The sequence below is a fragment of the Sus scrofa genome, chromosome 6, assembly GCF_000003025.6.
Source record: "Sus scrofa isolate TJ Tabasco breed Duroc chromosome 6, Sscrofa11.1, whole genome shotgun sequence".
Classification (NCBI taxonomy): Eukaryota; Metazoa; Chordata; class Mammalia; order Artiodactyla; family Suidae; genus Sus; species Sus scrofa.
Window position 1 is genome coordinate 1861995 of NC_010448.4, and position 19950 is coordinate 1881944.

At 55.5% G+C, this 19950-nt stretch overlaps 1 protein-coding gene across 2 annotated transcripts in view; it reads left to right on the forward strand.

Moving 5' to 3' along the window:
• The window catches only part of ZCCHC14 (zinc finger CCHC-type containing 14), a 67628-nt gene that overhangs the window by 12021 nt on the left and 35657 nt on the right, over positions 1 to 19950 (forward strand). For both annotated transcript variants that reach the window (XM_003126814.5, XM_005664297.2), the window contains exon 2: positions 17280 to 17403. In XM_003126814.5, coding sequence (XP_003126862.4) covers positions 17280 to 17403 — 124 coding nt within the window. The remainder of the gene's footprint in view (positions 1 to 17279; positions 17404 to 19950) is intronic.

Consider the following 19950-nt stretch of genomic DNA (forward strand, 5'->3'; position numbering starts at 1 on the left):
CTTATGCAGGGACCTGGCGGGGAGGGAACCCTGCAAAGTCTGAAACCACCTCTCTGGGTGGGTTTTTCCTTAGTAAGGACTGGTTGGACGCCCACGAAGCACTGTGCGGGGAGTACTTGTGTTGGGCGGGCTGTGGCCACTCAGAAGGCCGTTTCCCTGCCGAGTGATGCGGGGTGGGCAGAGGGCAGGCTGTCCGCAGGAGCAGGAGCCTGTGACCGCGCTGCCCATTTATTCAGGGTGGTTCCTGTGTGTGAACGTGGGCTTCGCAACGACCCTGAGCTCTGCTTGTCCTGTTTGAGCAGTTTCAGCATCAAGGAGTCGGAAGGGCTGAAGGATGAGTCCCTTCAAAGGGGGCAGTACTAAGTGGCTGCTTTTATCCTGTGAAACCAAAGTTATGGTAACGTTTTCTTCATTCAAACTTAGAGGAAGAGTTTCTGTCGTGGTGCAGTGGAAGCGAACCCCACTAGGAACCATGAGGCTGTGGGTTCAATCCTTGGCCTCGCTCAGGGGGTTAAGGATCTGGCGATGCCATCAGCTGTGGTGTGGCTCGAAGATGAGGCTTGGATCTGGGGTTGCTGTGGCTGTGGTGTAGGCTGGTGGCTGTGGCTCCGATTGGACCTCTAGCCTGTGAATTTCCATGTGCCGCGGGTGCAGCCCTAAAAAAAAAAAAAAAAAAAAAAAAGTAAATGAAAGTGAGGAAAAACCTGAAGGCTGTGCAATGAGAAGGGCAGGGGCTGAGCTCTGTGGCTCAAGGAGTTGGATGTGGACGTGTGGGCAGCTGTGGGGCTGTGGGCGCCCTGCCGCCCCTGGGCTCTGACTCCTCCCCAGCCTTTGCTCTGTGAGGTCATTCCTGTCGCAGCACCCCCCCCCCCAAGGATTCCTTCTTCTCCATTCAGTGAGCTTTAGTTGGTAACCCGCAGCACGCAGCTCAGTGTACGTGCAGGTTAAAGGTGAAATTTACATTCAGTGAACTGCACGCTTTTTCCCTGTTTTAACAATTTAAAAAAAAATTGCAGTGTGGTTGGTTTAGGATACTGCATCACCAGCAGGGAGCGCCTCTGGTTTCTCCTCGCTACAGGTCGCTCGTGTCGCTAAGGCCTCGTCTTGCCTCCGCATCCCCGCGCCTTGAGTGATCCTCGGTGGCACATCGTAACCGCTCCGTCAGTGTTGGTGAATTAGCGACTGAGGGGCTGAGTGGGTAATAGGGTGCGTGTGAAAGAACAGCAGCAGCAGCCGAATCCTGCGTTAGTGTCAGGTGTACAGCAACCTGATCCAGGCGTGTGCGTGATCCAGGCGTGTGCGTGTGTTCTTTTCCACTGCAGGGTGTTATACGGGATATTAGGTGTCGTTTCCTGCCATATACGTAGGACCTTGTTGTTTATTTTACAGGTAATAGCGTGTATATTTTAGTAAAACTCTTAATTTATGTCTTTTCACCTCCTAATCCACTTTGGTAACTGCACGTTTATTTTCTATGTCTATGGGTCTGTTTCTGTTTTGTGAGTAAATTTGTTTGTATCTTTTTTTTTTTTTCCGTCTTTCGTCTTTTTAGGGCTGCACCAGCTGCACATGGAGGTTCCCAGGCCAGGGGTCGAGTTGGAGCTGTAGCTGCCAGCCAACACCACAGCCACAGCAACGTGGGATCCGAGCCAGTCTGTGACCTACACCACAGCTCACGGCAACGCCGGATCCTTAACCTGCTGAGCAAGGCCAGGGATGGAACCCACAACCTCATGGTTCCTAGTCCGATTCTGTTTCCACTGAGCCACGATGGCAACTCCGTTTGTATCATTTTTTTAGTGATGATTTGTAAATAAGTAATATCGTCTGATATTTGTCTTCCTCAGCCTTCACTTAGTGTGATTATCCCTAGGTCCATCCGTACTGCTGCAAAGGGCGTGATTTTGTTCTTTTTCGTGGCTGAGTAATTGTCCATTGTGCTTGGGGACCACATGTTGATCCACTCCTCTGTCGCTGGGCGTTTAGGTGGCTTCCATGTCTTGGCAGTTGTAAAGAGTGCTGCTGTGAGCAGAGGCCGTGCTTGTATCCTGTTGAATTATGAATTTTTCTGGATATATGCCCGGCAGTGGGATTGCAGGATCACATGGCAACTCTGTACTTAGATTTTTAAGGGACCTCCATACTGCTTCCCGTAGTGGCTGCACCAGGTGACGTTCCCACCAGCAGAGTAGGAGGGTTCCCTTTTCCCCACACCCTCTCCAGCATTTATTGTGTGTAGACTTTTTGATGACGGCCATGCTGGCCGGTGTCACGTGGCCCCTTAGGGTGGTTTTAATTGGCATTTCTCTAGTCATTAGTGATGCTGAGCATCTTTTCATATGCTTTTTAGCCACTTCTTTGTCTTCTTTGGAGAAAAGTGTCTCTAGGTCTTCTGCCAATTTTTGGACTGAGATGTTATGGTTTTTTGATACTGAGTTGTATGAGCTGAATATATATTTTGAAAATTCTTATTGGTCACATCATTTCAAATATTTTCTCCCATTCTATAGGTTGTCTTGTGTTGTGGTGGTGGTTATTTATGATTTCCTTTGCTGTGCAAAAGCTTTTAAGTTTAATCACATCTCATTTGTTTATTTTTAGTTTTATTTCTATTCCTCTAGGAGGTGGATCCAAAAAAATATTGCTGGAGTTGCTATTGTGGCTCAGCAGGTTAAGAACCCAACATAGTGTTCCCGAGGATACAGGTTTGATCCCTGCCCTCGCTGAAGGATCTGGCATTGCCACAGGCTGTCCTGTAGGCTGCAGATGCGGCTCAGATCTGGTGTGGCTGTGGCTGTGGCTGTGGTGTAGGCCGGCAGCTGCAGCTCCAATTCAACCCCTAGTCTGGGAACTTGGGTATGCCACAGGCACAACCCTAAAAATCATAAACAAATAAATAAACCCAAAACATATTGCTATGATTTTTGTCAAAGTGTGTTTTGGGAGTTCGTGCTGTGACGCAGCAGGATCAGTGGCATTTCCTCAGCACTGGGACACAGGTTCCATCCTCGACCTGGCACAGTGGGTTAAAGACCTGGCATTGCCACAGCTGCAGCTTGGGTTGCAACTGTGGCTGAGATCTCTTCCTGGGCCTGAGAACTCCATGTGCCATGGGGCAGCCAAAAAGAAAAAGAAAAAAAAATGTGTTCTGCCTGTGTTTTCCTCCAGGAGTTTTATAGTATCCAGTTTTACATTTAGGTCTTCAAGCCATTTTGAGTTAATTTCCATGTGGTGTTTTGCAGGTTCTGTCCAGTTTTCCCAGCATCGCTTATTGACAAAATAGTCTCCTCCATTGTACATTCTTGCCTCCTTTGTGGAAGGTTAATTGTCCATAGGTGTGGCTTTGTTTCTGGGCTGTCTATGCTGTTCCACGGATCTCTGTGGTGTTCTCTGGCCGAGACCATGCTGTTTTGATGACTGTAGCCTTGTAGTATAGTCTGAAGTCAGGGAGCCTGGTTCTTCCAGCTCCATTCTTTGTTCTCAAGATTGTTTTGGCTATTGCAGATCTTTTGTGTTTCCATACGAATTTAAAAATTTTCTGTGTTCGATCTGTAGATTGCCTTGGGTAGTGTAGTCATTTTGACAGTGTTGATTCTTACAATCCAGGAGCACAGTTTATCTTTCCATCTGTTTGTGTCTTCTTTGATTTCCTTCATCAGTGTCTAGCAGTTTTCAGAGTGTGGGTCTTTTGCTTCCTTACTAGATTTATTCCTAGATATTTTATTCTTTTTGACGCAGTGGTAGATGAGATTGTGTCCTTAATTTTTCCTGCTGATCTTTCCTTGTTAAACGAGCTCTAGCAGTGTTCTGGTGGCATCTTGAGGATTTTCTGTGTGTAGCATCGTGTCCTCTGCACACAGCGATGGTGTTACTTCTTTTCCAGTTTGGATTCCTTCTTTTTGTTTTCTTGTCTGGTGGCTCTGGCTAGGACTTCCAAAACTATGTCGAATAAAAGTAATGGGCGTGAGCGTCCTTGTCTGCTCCCTGGTTGTAGATGAAATGCTCTCAGCTCTTCACCCTCGGGCTCGTCCTTCGCTGTGGGTTTGCCACATACGGCCCTTGTCGTGTGCAGGTGGAGTCCCTCTGTCCCCGCTTTCTGAAGGGTTTTTTTTTTTCTAATCACAAATGCATGTGGGACTTTATTGAAAGCTTTTTCTGCATCTGTTGAGATGATTATATATATGGTTTTATTCTTAAACCTGTCTGTATGGTGTATCACAGAGTGCACGCATTTTAAGTGTGTTATGTGCGTGAGTGTTTTCCACCATTGGAGTTTCGGCAGCTGCCTGAATCCCTGTCGAGAGAGACCCTTCCTGTTGCCCCAGAAAGTTGCCTCGTGCTCCTGTTTTTGGTCAGTTCCCACCCTAAACGCCACTAACCCCCAACCCCACCCCCTGGCGGTTTTTTTGGGTTTGGTTTTTTTCCTTTTCTGTTTTTCCCCAGCATTGACGAATTCCACCTATTCTAGAACCTCCTTTAAGTGGGCTCGGGCGGTCCCTGAGCTCCGGGCCTGCCCGTTGCCCTCCGCCTGGTGCCCGGCCAGGGGCCCGCGCCGCGAGTCTCGCGCCGGTTCCGCTCCTTTGCCGTCTCTGGCCGCAGGCTGTGGTGCGGACGTGCCGTCCACGCCACGGTTTTGCTCCAACACGCATTTTTGAAGATAAGGTCCCGTCTTGCGTGTTCCCCGCGTGTCTGCCGTTTCCCCCAGAAAACCCAGTTTGTTACCATTTCGCTGCCGTCCGAAAATCTTTTCCTCAGCACGTTCTGGAGCGCAGGGCCGATGGCGAGAAATTCTCATTATTTCCTCTTATCCAAACGTGTTGCCACCTGTGCTGTTACAGGGTCTTTTCACTGGATGTGGGATTCTTTTTCTCGTCGCATTCACAGACAGACGTTGAGGCTGGTGCTCTGGCGCCATTGGCTTTGTTGTTCTCTGGCCACAGTGTTCTCTTCCTCTGGCCCGTTTCTAGACCATCTCTGGCTGTGGCATTTATTAGGGCAGCCTGACTGACTGTGGTGAGTCCAGGTACTGTGGGGTTTTTCTTTTTTCTTTTTAGGGCCACACCTGCGACATATGGAAGTTCCCAGGCTAGCGGTGGAATTGGAGCTTCCGCTGCCGGCCTACACCCCAGCCACAGCCCCGCCAAACCTGTGACCTACACCACAGCTTGCAGCATCGCTGGATCCTTAGCCCACAGAGTGAGGCCAGGGATTGAACCTGCGTCCTCAGGGGTACAGTCAGGTTCTTGACCTACTGAGCCACAGCAGGAACGCCCAAGTATTGTTTTCTTGAATTTATCTTGTTTGATGGTCTCTGAATTTATTGGGTCTGTGAATTTATGTCTTTTACTAAATTGGAGAAATTTTCAGCCGTAATTTCTCCATAGATTTTCCTGTCTCAACTTTTCTTTCCTTGCGGAAGTCCAGCTGCAGTTGCTGTTATCCTTTTGATACTATTTCACAGGTCCCAGAAGCTTGGCTCCCCCCCGCCACATCTCTTTCTGTGGTTTGAATTCAAACTTTCTGGAGTTCCCACCGTGGCTCAGTGGAAACGAATCTGCCTAGTGACCATGAGGACACAGGTTCGATCCCTGGCTTCGCGCAGTGGGTTAAGGATCCACTGTTGCCATGAGCCGGGGTGTGGGTCGCAGACATGGCTCAGTCCCGTGTTGCTGTGGCTCTGGTGCAGGCCGGCAGCTGTAGCTCCGATTTGACCCCTAGCCTGGAAACCTCCCTATGCCCTGGGTACCGCCCTAAAAAGGAAAAAAAAACCCAACTTTCTTTTGATCTGTGTTGAAGTTCACCGAGTCTTCTGTGGATGGCAAACTGCTAAGCCCACCCAGTGGATTTTTTATTTCAGAAGTGGCGTTTTTTGCTCAGGACTTTCCATGAAGTGTTTTTAAGGTGTTGTTTTAGGGCACTTTTAGGTTCTCAGAAAAGTCAAACATTCTGAAAACCTGGAGTCCCCAGGTTACATTGGGGTTCACGCTTGGTGTTGCCTCTTTTATGGGTTTGGGCAGACGTGTTCTGCGTGTCCCCCGCTGCAGCGTCGCCCAGGGCATCCCCCCCCCACCTCCTTTCGGCGCTGCCCCCGTGGCACATGGAGGTTCCCGGGCCAGAGGCTGAGTCGCAGCCGCGGCGGCCGGCCTCCCCCGCAGCCGCAGCCGCAGCCGCAGCTGCAGCCACGCCGGATCCTCTACCCCCGCTGAGTGATGAGCCGGATTCCTTTCCGCTGAGCCACCACGGGAACTCCCGATAGCTTCTTTCTACACCGATGTTTTCACCCTCCTCAAAGTCCTCCAGGCTCCGCTAGTCCATCCCTCCCCCAGCCTCGGCCCGGCAGCCACTGGTCTCTCTCCTTCCCCACAGTTTTGCCTTTTCCAGCCCCTTGCACTGTTGGACTCACGACAGCTCTTGAGCCGGGCTGCTCCTGGTCGCATCCTGCCCTCTGCTTCCCCGGCTCTGGGCACGGACAGCTCTCGCCTCTCCAGCGCATCTCACTGCCTGGAAATTCACGGTTGGTGGATCCATTCGGTTGCTTCCTGAATTTCCATTTTCAGCAGAGTTTCTCCTTCTCTGTCGAGACACGTCTTGGCTCCTGCACCTTGAGTGTGCTCTGGAGCCGTGTCACGACGGCTGCTCCGCGCCCCTTGCCTCTGGTCCCCCGTCCTGCCTGCCTCCTTTTCTCTTTGGGTGGCCCCCATTCTCAGTCTGGGTATGTCTGGTCATTATGGTGCCTCTGGGGCTGCGAGCGGGGGACGCGGAGAAACTCTGACGTTGGGTCTGCTGCTGTGGCAGGTCTGCTCTGCAGCAGTGGAACCGGCTGGGCTCCTCCAGGTCCCTGCACCCCCACCCCCGGTTGATCAGTCTGTCCACTTGGGCTGGGCTGAGGGCCCCAGCCTGCCCGTGATGCCCACTGCAGGGCCTCCCGGGCTTCTGGTCCCTGGGACCCAGGGCTTTGTCTGGGCTTCAGCTGCTCTGCTCTGTAGTGGGGCCTCGGCCTGCCAGGCATGAACTCACCTGCGCTCATCTCACTCCCAAGTGTGGCCTCCCTCTAACGTCTCCTGCGTTTGGTCGTGTTCAGTGCATTGTTTTATGCGCTTTCCCTCCAGGCAGAGTGGCCTGACCCCCAACCATTATGGGGAGGAGAACCACCTGCTTTGGGGAGTCCAGCTGGTGTGGTAAATACAGACCTTGGGTTCGAGAGGGATGCAGTCTCTCCAAGGCAGTGTGGCTGTGAAGGAGTGTCACGCTAACGGCGACGTCTGTCACAAAGAGTGAGGTTCTGGGCAGAGGGGGGAAGTGGCGACGTGGCACCCCAAAGCCAGAGTGTCCTTTGGAGACATCCGCGAGATGCTAGCCTGAGTGTTGAGGCGCGCGGTGCGGGCTGGGTGGCAGAGCAGGGTCTGGTGTGTGAACGGGCAGACTCGGCGCCTGAACCGTGCTCCTGGAATCCGTCTGGGTGAACGCGCCTCCTCCTGTGTACACGTCTGCTCCCAGCTGCCGCTGGAGGTGCGTCTTGAACTTCTTGACGCGAGCGTCTTCCCTGCGGAGGCGTTGGGCCCTTCCTGGCTTGATCTTCGCCTGCACGGCTGCCCGACTGTGCGAGGTGCCCTGCACAGCTTTCCCTGCTCCTAACAGGCGTCTGGTCGGTGGCTCCTCTAGAAATAAGTCGCACTGATCTTTTCTGGACCTTTGATCCGTCCGCGTTTCAGCGGGTGCTCCCTCCTTTCCTGCTGCTTTCAGGGCCTGGCCTCCCCGTCTGGTGCCGCGGTGTCCTGTGACTGGCCTGTCCCCCAGGCAGCACCCCAGGGACTCACAGCAGCTCTGCGGGGTTCGTCTCAGACAGGCGCTGTTGTGTCAAGAATCAGTGGTGCCCGAGCCCAGTTTTCTTGCTCTGCCTGGGCCTCGGGGCACTTTCTCAGAGAAAACCGCCGTGTTTGAGCCGCCTCCTGGCCAGAACACGCGCTGGGCTCCTCATGTCGGGTTCTCAGGGGCTGATCTTCGGCGGGTGCCTCAGCTGCTGTCCTTTGGCTGCGGCCTCCTCAGCAGGGAGAGTCCTGTCTGGAATCGCCAAGCGCAGGAGACGGCAGCCTGCGCCTCGGGTGTTGCCGCTGGCACTCGGGTCCCGTGACTCGGTGTTGGGAGGCGGGGCGCTGTCTTCCTGAATGTGTTTTGGGGATTGATTGCGGTCCGGTTGCCTGTCCCCGCGGCTGGGCCTCTGACATCTGCTCTCAGGCCTGCCTGACGGTACAGTGGCCAGTCCTCTGCGTCCTCGGCTTCGGCCTCTTTCCAAATGTGTCCGTGCGATCCTGGCCTCACTCGCAAACCTGACTCCTGACACGGCACCTTGCTCTCCCAGCTGCTGAGCTTCCAGGGCTCCACTGCCCCCACCCTAAACCTGCAGCCTGTTACCTGCGCTGCTCTAGGAGAAAACAGCCAAGCTGTTGGAATCGTTTCAGATAAGCCCCCGACTGAGAGCGGGTCGTAGGGGTGCCCACGCAAAGCCTTCTTGCTGCGCCCGGCACCTCGGCCGCATCACCTGCCTATGTGTCAGTGGCTCCTGCTCAGGGACAGCTCTGTGAGCGGCTCTGGTTTATTGGCTGCTGGAGTGGCCTGGAGTTGAATTTCTGGGCTTCCCGGGGTGCGCAGCGGGGCTGCACCGCCAAGCCGCTGGTGAAGAGCTTGGCTTTAGAGTTGCTTTGCTGGAACTCGGTTAGTTATGTGCTTGGTTCCTTGTGCTGAGATGTTTGAGCCGTCATTTTTTTTCTCCCTCTCTCTCTTTCTTAAGGAGCAGAACTGTAGGGTAGGAAATATTAAAAGGAACGTTTTTATGTGGAAACCGGGTTTTGGTTAGCATTGGGCTTCACTTATCCTAAGTCAGCAAATAGCTTTCACTATTAAACTGTCTATTTTCTTGTTGTGGTTTTTAGAGACACGTAATGACTATTTTAGTAAAATGCTTACCAATCCCCTTTTTTTGATGTTAGGGATTTTTCCCATCGACTTAGAGGTATTTAGTGTGTTGTTCTTTCCACTAGAGCGGTGGTGCTTGGAAAGCCCGTTGAGAATCAGGGACTGTTTGTAGACGCTAGAATTCACGCCTCTGCTTGAGGGTCCCCTGCGTTGGTGAGCTTCAGCCAGGGAGGCCTCCCTGCCCAGCTCTTGGAGCTTCGAGGCTCCACCCCTGCTGTTCCTGCGCCTGGAAGGCCCTTCCTGCAGATGTTGGCTTGACCGCTCCTCCCCCGGTGAGGCCTCCGCTCCCTGTCCTTTCCAGACCCTGGGGTTTCCTGTCCGGTCCACACTGCCTAGCACCTCCGACGGTTCCCTGCCAGGAACTCCAGGCCCCGGCTGGGGCGGGGGTGGGGGGGGACGGGGGCGGGACACAGCCGTCCAAGGCATGGACGGTGGAGGATTTGGAAGTTGCTTCTCTTTGACTTTTTCATGTGTTCACATCTTCTAGCAAAGTGCTCCTGTTTAGAATGAATGAATATCTTTAGTTTTTTTCCTAATTCTACTAGAGATTGTTCTTTGCAGAAAATCTGAAAAATAGAAAAAAGTAGTTTTAATCTCTCAGAGGTAATAAGTATTAGCATTAATATTACAGTTTATGTTCTTCTTTTTTCAGTGCCTGTAGTATATGGATATACACATGCTACAAATTCTGCCTCCTTGATCACATGGATGTGTATTTTTTACGTAGTTGAATCTTGATCTTGTTGCCTGTCATTTAGTTTTGTTCTTTTAAAGCTAAGGTGAAGAGTTCCCATTGAGGCTCACTGGTAGTGAATCAGACTAGCATCCGTGGGGACATGGGCTCAATCCCCAGCCTCGCTCAGTGGGTTAAGGATCCAGTGCTGCCGTGGCTGTGGCGAGGCCGGCAGCTGCAGCGCTGCTTCTGCCCCTGGACTGGGAACCTCTGTATGCTGCAGGTGTGGCCCTAAAGTAAAATACAGTAAAACAAAGCTAAGGCGAACCTGCTTGCACAGAAACCTTTGTCCACTGGTTGTGTTCTTAGGGTAGGTTCCTCCCAGCTGGCCTGGCGGGTCCCGAGGGACGGAAGTGCGTGAGGTGGCTGCAGTCGAGCAGTCGCAGCGATGGAAGCGCACTTGCTTCCTGGGGTCCAGGCCGCGCCCCGTGACGTATGTGCAGTTAACCTTCCTGGTTGCGCAGGGTTGGGGGCGCCGATCGCTTGTCAGGGTGGAGTCCACTTGTAAGCGGAGTCTGTTTAGAGGCGCGGAGCCCGGCGGGGACAGACACAGAAACTGCGTGGCCCTCGTCCCTGGGTGTGGTCAGCGGCGCGGCTCTGCGTGCTCCACTCGGTGTGGACGCGGCGTCGAGCACGGGTCTGCCCCTGGGCTCTCGGCTGCCCAGGAGCCCTCCAGGTTCACAGCACTGTCGGTTGGCCCTCGAGTCACTTACACACCTTGCCCACTGGCCTGCACGTGCCCCTGTCACGGCAGCAGCGCGCCTGTCACTGAGTCCTGACGGCTCTTCCAGCACCCTGACTACTTGAAGCGCTTGTCATTTGCTCACGAGACCCCCGGGAGGTTGGCACTGGGGAGGACGCCGATGTGGCTGGATGGCGTCTCGGCCGTGGCCCCACGTGGCCGTGAGCGCCGAGCTCTGGCTGCTCCGCACTCAGGCGCAAGCCTCCGTAGCTGCCCGTCTGCTCCTTCGGGACAGAGTCCGGTCAGGTTAGCGGGGAGCTCAGGGTTCCGGCCAGGGTCCCGAGGCTTGACGTGTATACAGGCATGTGGGTGGCCGGCGAGGGCTGTGCGGTGTGGTTTTGGTGCTGCTGTTTGTCACTGTTTGCACGGTTTCTCACCGCGTGTCCGCATCTTACTCCTCGGGCGCCTCGCCTTTTCACTTAACTCCCACTGAGCAGCCTTTTCACGCCTAAAGCCAGCTTTCTCCCCCCGCTTTGGTGGATAGCTGCCTCGTGTTCCAAAGAGTGGATGTTTCCTCCTGTTTAATCCCTTGGGGCAGCGGTGCTTAAACCCTTTGGGTCACTGAGGTGGGAAACCCTGTGCAGATGCGTCCCGACTTGTTTGGGTGCCGGGGCGAGGGGCGGGGGGCTTTGGACCTTCGGCCTCCGTGCAAGAGGGGCGGGCAGTCCCCGAGTGACTCCCGAGGAGGCCTCCTGGAGGAGAGAACCTCGGCCCCGCTCCTCGGCAGGTGCCTCCCGTCAGCGTCTCACCTTTATCCAGGGATTCATGCAAACGACAGCCCAGGTCTCAGGGGACGCCCCGCTCCACCAGGGGCACTTAGCTGTTGATCGTGGGGTGCCTGGGGCGCACGAGGAGAGGCCGAGTTTGGGGCCGCCTCTGAGAACCTGCGGGGTCACAGAGCTGCCTGCCTGTGGGTGGAGGAGGGAGTGTGCTGGGCCGGCGACCCGATGAGGACATCCTGGGGGCCTCTCTGCTCTGGGTCCGGGGGCTTCTCGTGGGGAGAGGAGCCTGCTTTTCCGTAAGAGGGGGAAGGCTCTCATCAGGGCAGACGCCCCCGCCAGGAGAGGCACATGGGAGCGGGCGGTGACCTTCCCTGTGGCCTCCAGGAAGGAGAGCTGTAAAAATAGAGTGAAGGGTCTCAAGCCGGTGGTGGCTGCAAGAAGCTATTGGGAGGCATCGAAATGCACCGTTTCCACGGGTGACAGTGCTTGTGGGGAAGGAGTGAGGCGGCCGGGGCTCTGGCCGGCGCCCCCTGCACTTCCGGGCCGAGAGGCGGCGGTGCCCTGGCACGGCCAGCTGGCCTGGTGCCCCCACGGCTGGCGCCTTGCCCCTGGGCTTGCTCCGTGTCCACCCTCGCCAGCCTCACCTCACTGCCCCCTGGAAGCAGCATCTGGTGCAGTGACAAGGTGGGCAGAGACCCCAGTGGGGGTTCCCGTGCTCCGACCTGGTCACCAGCAGAAACACCCCTTTGCCTGTCCCGGTGGGCGAGGCATCCGGAGATGGCATGTGTGCTCCTCCTGGCCCGACCCTGCGACTGGATGGACGAGTGTCCTCAGGAAGCTCGCCTGTCTTCTCAGACTTGGAAACCGCCTCCAGCGTCATCGGTACTTGCAACGCCGTGTGTTTCACCCACCTGAGCTGTGTGTCTGGGAGGGCGTCTGGAGGCTTCCTTCATCGCACGTCTAAAGGGTATTTTTAATTTCTTTTGGACAAAGAAGGTTAAACCTCTCTTCAGGTGTTGCATTTTCTGAGCCATTTCGGATGCCCGTTGAGCCCCGGAGGGAGCGAGCCTTGTGGACGCTCGGGCAGCTTCTCTGCCACAGCCTGTGTTCCCTGCTCTGCCTCAGCGCCACTGCGTGTTGGCTTGTCCCACTCCGATGACGCTGAAAGAGCTCTTGTGAAGCAGATTTTCTGTGTGTGTGTGTGTTTTTGTTTTGTTTTTTTGCTTTTTTAGGGCTGCGCCCGTGGCATATGGAGCTTCCCAGGCTAGGGGTCAAATTGGAGCTGCAGCCCCCAGCCTACACCACAGCCACAGCAACGCGGGGTCCAAGCCGTGTCTGCGACCGACACCACAGCTCACAGCAACGCCGGATCCTTAACCCACTGAGTGAGGCCAGGGATTGAGCATGTGTTGTCATGGATGCTAGTCAGGTTCATTACCACTGAGCCACGACAGGAACTCCGAAACAGATTTTTAAAAAATAAAACTCTCTGGAAAACTGATTCTGGTCCATGACTGTCAGGGTAAATTTTAGATGATCCGTTTTTGGGGGGTTTTTTGGGTTTTTTTTCTGGCTGTGCCCAAAGCCTGTGGAAGTTCCCAGGCAGGGATTAGACCCAAGCCACAGCCGTGACAACCTGCTGAGCCACTAGAGAACTCCTAGACGCAGAGCTTTCAAGCAGCCCGTGTACCTCAGGGTCTCCCTGGTCAGAGGCCTTGAGCTGAGAAGAGCGCCAGCGGGAGGCCCACTGCCCTTCTCCAGGCTGCAGCTGGTCCTCCCCTTGAAGGGAGAGCCTTTGAGGGCCACGGACCTGATCTTCTGCACAGTGCTGGGCATCCTTTTCACAGCCCCCCAGGAACAAGGCTGTCTGACCTTTGGATGCTCAGAGCGCCTTATCTTGAAACACTCCTAAAACATCAGGAGCTGGTCAGAAGTGCAGAGTCTCAGGCCCCCCGGCCTTCTGCATCGGAACCTGTGTTTTAACAAGACCTGGAGGTGTTTGGAAGCAGGGGCCTGGGCTCTGTTTACACAGCTGTGCCGAGGAGTTCCCATTGTGGCTCAGTGGTTAACCAATCCGACTAGGAGCCATGAGGGTGCAGGTTCCATCCCTGGCCTTGCTCAGTGGGTTAGGGATCTGGCGTTGCTGTGAGCTGAGGTGTAGGTTGCAGACGCGGCTCTGGATCCCGCGTTGCTGTGGCTGTGGTGTAGGCTGGCAGCTACAGCCCCGATTAGACCTCTAGCCTGGGAACCTCCATATGCTGCGGGAGTGGCCCAAGAAATGGCAAAAAAGACAAAACAATTTTTTTTTAATTAAAAAAAAAAAAGTAGCTGTGCCGATTGGAGGACTGGTGCCTGGAGCCAGGTGCCAGCTGCTTGAGTCACGTGCTGGGGAGTTTAACCCTTTCCCTTAACCCTAGGTGTGCAGGGAATGACAGACCAAAATCACTGCCTGGGAGAGCCACACGGTGGAGCGTGTGCCTTGTGACAAGTCACGTGCTTCAGAGTCTGATTTCTTTCATGGCTACAGCTTTTTCAGTCCTTTGTTGGAGCTGGCAAAGTCCTCAGTGATTGTGTAGTACAAAATTTAGAGGGCGGAAATTTTACTCTGAAATAGAAGGTCAGTCAATGCTGTATTTCACGAACATCGGGCAAGGCATTCATTCGTCTCAGTGCTTTTACTGACTCCGTGCCTGCCGTGTGCCAGGCCCTGCTGGACGTGCAGGGGACGCAGCAGCCAAGCAGACAAAGCCCTGCTTCCCCGAGCTTCCGCCAGCGACGTCCCAGTGTGGACGTGCAGGCTGGGAGGGGGCGTCCAGGCCAAGGGCCCCGCCGGGGCAGAGCTCGGTGGCTGCAGTGGATGAGGTGGGGGGCAGCGTGGGAGCCGTCAGAGCCGGGACGGGAGCCAGCCCCTGCGGATGGTGGGAGGACGCAGAGGAAGGCCAGGCCAGCGGGCACGCCGAGCGCTCACTGAGCACCCGAGCGAGCGAGGTCCTCCGAGCTTCGTGGAGAGGCCCGTCGGGGCTGCGCTGGACTCTGTCCTGGAGAGCGTCTGCTCATGGCCTCCCAGCGGTGGCAGGAGGCGACACTTGGAACGGTCAGGTCTCCACCCTCGCCTCTGACGGCTGGCGGGACTCTGCTGGTGGGCGTGAGGCACAGCCTTTGATCGAGCGGCGTGGGTCACACGAGGCAAATTACCTTCAGCGGAAACAGCCAGCAGCGCTTCTGGGAAACGCAGGTGAACGCAGTCACGTAAACGAAGGCGCAGCGTAAAGATGAGACGCGGTCGGAAAAAGTGAACGTCGGGAGAACCGGGAAGAGGTGCTTTGGGGAAGATACCAAGGAAAACAGGTTTTTCCCTCAGTCGTTAGAGTCGCAAAGAGTGTTCCTTCGTGTGTGTATGTCGGGGCGGAGTACGCATTTTGATCTGTAGCTCCCAGATTTTCCTTTCCGTTCGTAGCGACAGCAAACGGACCCTCAACCTTCAGCTTTTCCTGTGAGTGGGGGGTTGGGGGGCGCTCGCGGTTCTTTCTGGGGACCGACAGATGAGGTGCAGTCAGATGCCTGGGTGTGGGGCTGGGGAGCGTCACAAACCAAAGCAGAAGGACTCCGCCCGCGCCTGGCCCCCCCGACGTCCCTGTGGCCTGCGTGTGCGTGCAGCGCCTTGCGGTCTGAACCTCTGCCCAGGGGCCGAGAGTCCGGGGGGCGGACGGCCTGCCCTGGCCCGCAGGGTCGGTGCGTCTGTGGTCGGCTGTCACATTACTTGCTGGGCCGCTCAGAGGACATGGGCGTTCCCAGGCGTCGAGTCGAGAGAGACTCTGTTGTCCTGCTTGTTGTGTGGGTGAAGGTGCCGCGTTAACCTCCTGGGGTGTTTCCCGAAGTTACGTTCACTGTAACTTTCCAAGAATGGAAAGTCTTGCTCGCGGAGTGATGACTTGTACCTCTCAGGAAGGAGATCTACTTCCGAGTGCTCTGACCACTGGACGGCGAAAGAGGCTTCGCCCCAGGGAAGGGAGATGATGCCGTTTCGTTGCAGCCCAAGGCCAAGTCGCTTCGGCCTGCTGGTGGCTCGCAGCACTGTCCTGGTGAGCGTCACCACGTGCATTGGCCTTTCGGAGGCGCGCGGGCCGGGCAGGGTCTGCTTCCTCGGGTTAGATGAGCTTGCGTGGGGGCCGCGTGTGGCCCTGGGCACAGAAGGAGGAGGGGACCCAGGTGGGGCAGAGGGCGCAGGTGTGGCCTGCAGCTCACTGCAGTTCCGTCTCTAACAGGTTGGGTGTCCTGTGTCCTGGAGGTGGCAGGTGACGTTGTGCCCGGGGAGTGGCACTGCCTCTGGCGGCTCTTCACGCTGCCAGATGCCTCTGGGCCCGACCTTTACAGGCAGGCGGCGGGGACAAGGGGAAGCCGCGAGAGCTCGGGCTTGGGACCAGCAGTCCTGCCGCTCTTCCCCAGACCTCCTTTGTCGTGTGGGGTGCGGTGTTTACACACCCATTCAGTCTGGCACCTGTTTTGATTAACTTGAAAGTCTGTGCTGTCTTTGGAAGTTTTGACTTAGGTTAAATGGTGACTGTGAAGATGTTAGATCCCGGGTCATTTTTATTCCTCTGAACCCTACAAGTCAAAAATGTGCTTGGCTTGAAAATGTTCAAGTACTTGTCATTACTAAGGGGAGGAAAAGAAACGTACTCTCCCTTCCCCACGGCACCCACGAAAGCCGCCTCTCCTGAGGCCGCTGTGGCTCCGAGTCCCCACGCCCACCCCCCGCCTCCAGGCCCTGCCTCTTGGTTCCCACGAGGACGTGCTCACTCCAACCCTCAGACAAGGGAGGGGAGATGGAGCAGGGCTTTCTTGCTTGTTCTGGAAATATCCCCAGCACGGAGTGGGGACCCGTGGGCACACAGCCCCTACTTATTGAGGTGCTGTCGTAGCCACTGAGGAGGCTTTCAGTTTCTCTCTGTTAGCAAAGCCGAAGGGAGCGTCACCCACCATCTTTGTCACATGGAAGTACTTCGTATGATGAATTCCTAGAAATGGGATTCTTTAACATAGTTTTAAAATGTGCTTTTAAAATATGCCATCGCTTCTCGGCCTTTTGGCTAAGATCAAGTGTGAAGTATGCCCCCAACTAGATCCCGCTGCATTCTCTTCTTTACTGTTGTTTTTTTTTGTTTGTTTGTTTGTTTTTTTGTCTTTTGTCTTTTTTGTTGTTGTTGTTGTTGCTATTCTTGGGCCGCTCCCGCGGCAAATGGAGGTTCCCAGGCTAGGGGTTGAATCGGAGCTGTAGCCACCGGCCTACGCCAGAGCCACAGCAACGCGGGATCCGAGCCGCGTCTGCAGTCCACACCACAGCTCACGGCAACGCCGGACCGTTAACCCACTGAGCAAGGGCAGGGACTGAACCCGCAACCTCATGGTTCCTAGTCGGATTCGTTAACCACTGCGCCACGACGGGAACTCCTTTACTGTTGTTTTTAAGGGCTATAGAAGGGGAGTTCCCGTCATGGCGCAGCGGAAACAAATCTCAGTAGGCACCATGAGGTTGCTGGTTCGATCCCTGGCCCTGCTCAGCGGGTTAAGGATCCGGCGTTGTTGTGAGCTGTGGTATAGGTCACAGACAAGGCTCGGATCGGGTGTGGCTGTGGTGTAGGCCGGCAGCAGTAGCTCCGATTCGACCCCTAGCCTGGGAACTTCCATATGTCGCAGGTGTGGGCCTAAAAAGACAAAAAGAAAAAGAAAAAAAGACCCCCCCCCACTGCAGGGGCTCAGGCCACTGCGGAGGTGTGGGCCCAGCCCCTGCCCTGTGCAGTGGGTGAAAGGATGCTGCTGCCACAGCTGTGCCGTGGGTTTGATCCGTGGCTCGGGACTTCCATGTGCTGTGGGTGTGGCCATAAAAAATAAATGATTTAAAGATATAAAAAGTAATAAATTCCAGTGGTGAGTCGTGGATCGGTGAAATGTTTGTCTTTTGCCAGGAGTGCTTGTCATTACACTAGTAATAGGTGTTTTATAGAAGAATCTGTAGCTACGGTAAACATAAGTGCTTTTTAGATGTAAAGGAAAATCCTTCCGTATGAACCAGGTGGAAGAAAATCAGACGGTTCTCTTTCGCCCCCAGGTGACCCCCAGGACGGAGCCCCCCGTGGGCAGCGTCGGTAACAGTCTGGAGAGCGCCCTGCACACGTCCGCACATTCCACTGAGGAGGCGCTGCCCAAGAGGCCGGGAGGGAAGCACTGCAGAGGTGAGCCGTCGGGCCGCGGGGACCTGCGCGGGGCGCTGCCTACCTGCCTCCAGGTCTTTGTGCTCGCCCGGGTCGCGTGTGTTGGTGTGTAAATGCTGCACGTTCTCTGTGAATGTTTCTTGGCTGCAAAACTCTTAACATCCTGATGTTGACCAAGGGGAAAGGGGGACGTTGCGAGGCCCCCTCCCGCCGCTGCCACGGTGCATCCTCGGTCCCGGAGCAGCACGGTCCTCCTGGACCTGGTGCAGCAGCGGGGCGTTCGGCCTTCTGAGCGCTGGACGTGTGGCTCCCGGGACGGGTTTGGTTTGTTTCAGTTCCTTGCGGATGCACTAGTTCAGTGTGGACGGCGGCGCCACTTGGCCCTGAGGCAGGGACGTGGGGAAGCCGACTCTCCTGGCCTCGGGGTGGCTGACACTGTGCACACACGCCAGCCAGTCCCACTGAGCGGAGCAGAGCGCGGGGACCAGCTCGTCCTGTGCGTCTTCCCTCCTCTGTCCCCTTGCGTCTCGGGCACAGATGCCTCATGAGCAGCCCCCAAGCGTCTGCAGCAGCCCCCCACCCACATCACTGACTCAGGCGCTCGCCGGCGGCGCCCGCCGCGCACGCGGTGAGAGCAGCCTCGCCTGGCAGCCTGGGAGCGCGCGGGCCAGGCCTCCCTGCCCTGCCAGCCGGCCGGCCGTCTGAAGACACAGCAGGGCCTCGATTCCCGGGGTGGGTGTTGTCACTCACTCAGAGGAACCCTGTGCTCCTAACGTGCTGTCCAGGGGCGGGGGCCTCCGGACAGGGCGTTGCTTCCCTGTCCCCAAACTGTCCCGCAGGGAGCCTGGTGCGGCGCCCTCCCGTCTCCGGGCCCCTCTCTTCACCTTCGTGCTGCCTCCTCAGGACCTAACGGTCCCGACCCCTCGTCCCTGTGGACGGAGCTGCAGACTGCATGGCTGTGCGCTTTGGGCGACAGCAGGGCGGCCGGCTCCAGCCCCCGCTGTGGCTGAGCAGGGCAGGAAGGCAGAACTGCAGTCGGACTGTGGCTCCCTGTTCTCAGACGTCAGAGAACTGCAAAACCTAGTGAGCCGAGAGTGAATCACCTGCAGAGGAATCACCTCCACTCACCTGCCAGAGGGCCTGACTGCTTCCGGAAATTGACCAGCGGGTTAACGTGGTGTGTTGGTCACCCTTTCCCAGCACCCGTGACCACTCTCTGGCAAGCCCACGGCCCCTCTGAGTGTTGCTGACCTTCTCCTGCTGTCTTTGCTTCACGGCTGTGTTGGGTCGCCTCTGCTTCTCGGAAGTCCTCAGGGACACGGGAACGCAAAGAGGTCAGGCCGTTGTGTTTCTAAGGTGCAGAAGCCCAGGGGACACAGTGTCCCAGCTCTCTGCATACACGGGCCCCCCTGAGCTTCCCAAGAACCTTGGGGGGCTCAGGTGTACCCTGGTTCATCCATTTCACAGGCAGGAGAGCTGAGTCCCAGACAGGCCGCGGTCCTCAGATACACTGAGTTCCCAAGCCTGAGATGCCAGCACCTGCCTTAGACAGAAGAGACTGGCAGGAGGTCACGTCCACGGTCAGAGGTGAAAGCCTTCCCTCCTCTCGGTTGTGAAGAGTTTCAGAAACGGGAGTCGAGAGAACAGTCCCTGGCTCCCAGCATCTGGCCCAGCATAGGTGCTGGGCCCCTGCTCCTTCCGAGGCTTGAATCACTCAGGACAGCCGTGCGGCGCTCTTGTGCACGCTGGGGAGCTCTGTGTCCTCTGCCAGCCCAGCCCTCGTGGTGATTTTGACTGAGACATCTATAACGTAGGGGGTGAGGCCAAAATTACTAATAGTATTCTCAGTGGAAGGAGTTCTGTGGCTTTGTTCTTGGAATTTGGAGTAACTATTTTTTTTAAATTATTCTTTTGTGAGCCATGGAAGGAGGTAGAGTTTCATTAAGCTTAATTAAACTGCAGATCATTTATCAGCAGTTCTAAACTTTTTTTGCCTTCTCAAAGACCCTTTGCATTCTTAAAGAATTCCAGGGAGGGAGTTCCCATCGTGGCTCAGTGGTTAACAAACCCGACCAGCATCCATGAGGACAGGGGTTCTATCCCTGGCCTTGCTCAGCGGGTTAAGGATCCGGCGTTGCCATAAGTTGTGGCGTAGGTCACAGATTTGGCTCGCATCTGGCATTGCTGTAGCTCTGGTGTAGGCCAGCAGCTACAGCTCCAATTCAGCCCCTAGCCTGGGAACTTCCATATGCTGTGGGTGCGGCCCTAAAAAAAAAACAAAAAAAAAAATCCAAACATCGTTTATTTATATAGATTATATCTATGTTTGCAGTATTAAAAATTGAAACTAGGGATTCTGGTCATGGCGCAGTGGTTAATGAATCCGACTAGGAACCATGAGGTTTCGGGTTCGGTCCCTGGCCTTGCTCCGTGGGTTAAGGATCCAGTGTTGCCGTGAGCTGTGGTGTAGGTTGCAGACACGGCTCAGATCCTGTGTTACTGTGGTTGTGGCAAAGGCCAGTGGCTACAGCTCCTATTCGACTCCTAGCCTGGGAACCTCCATATGCC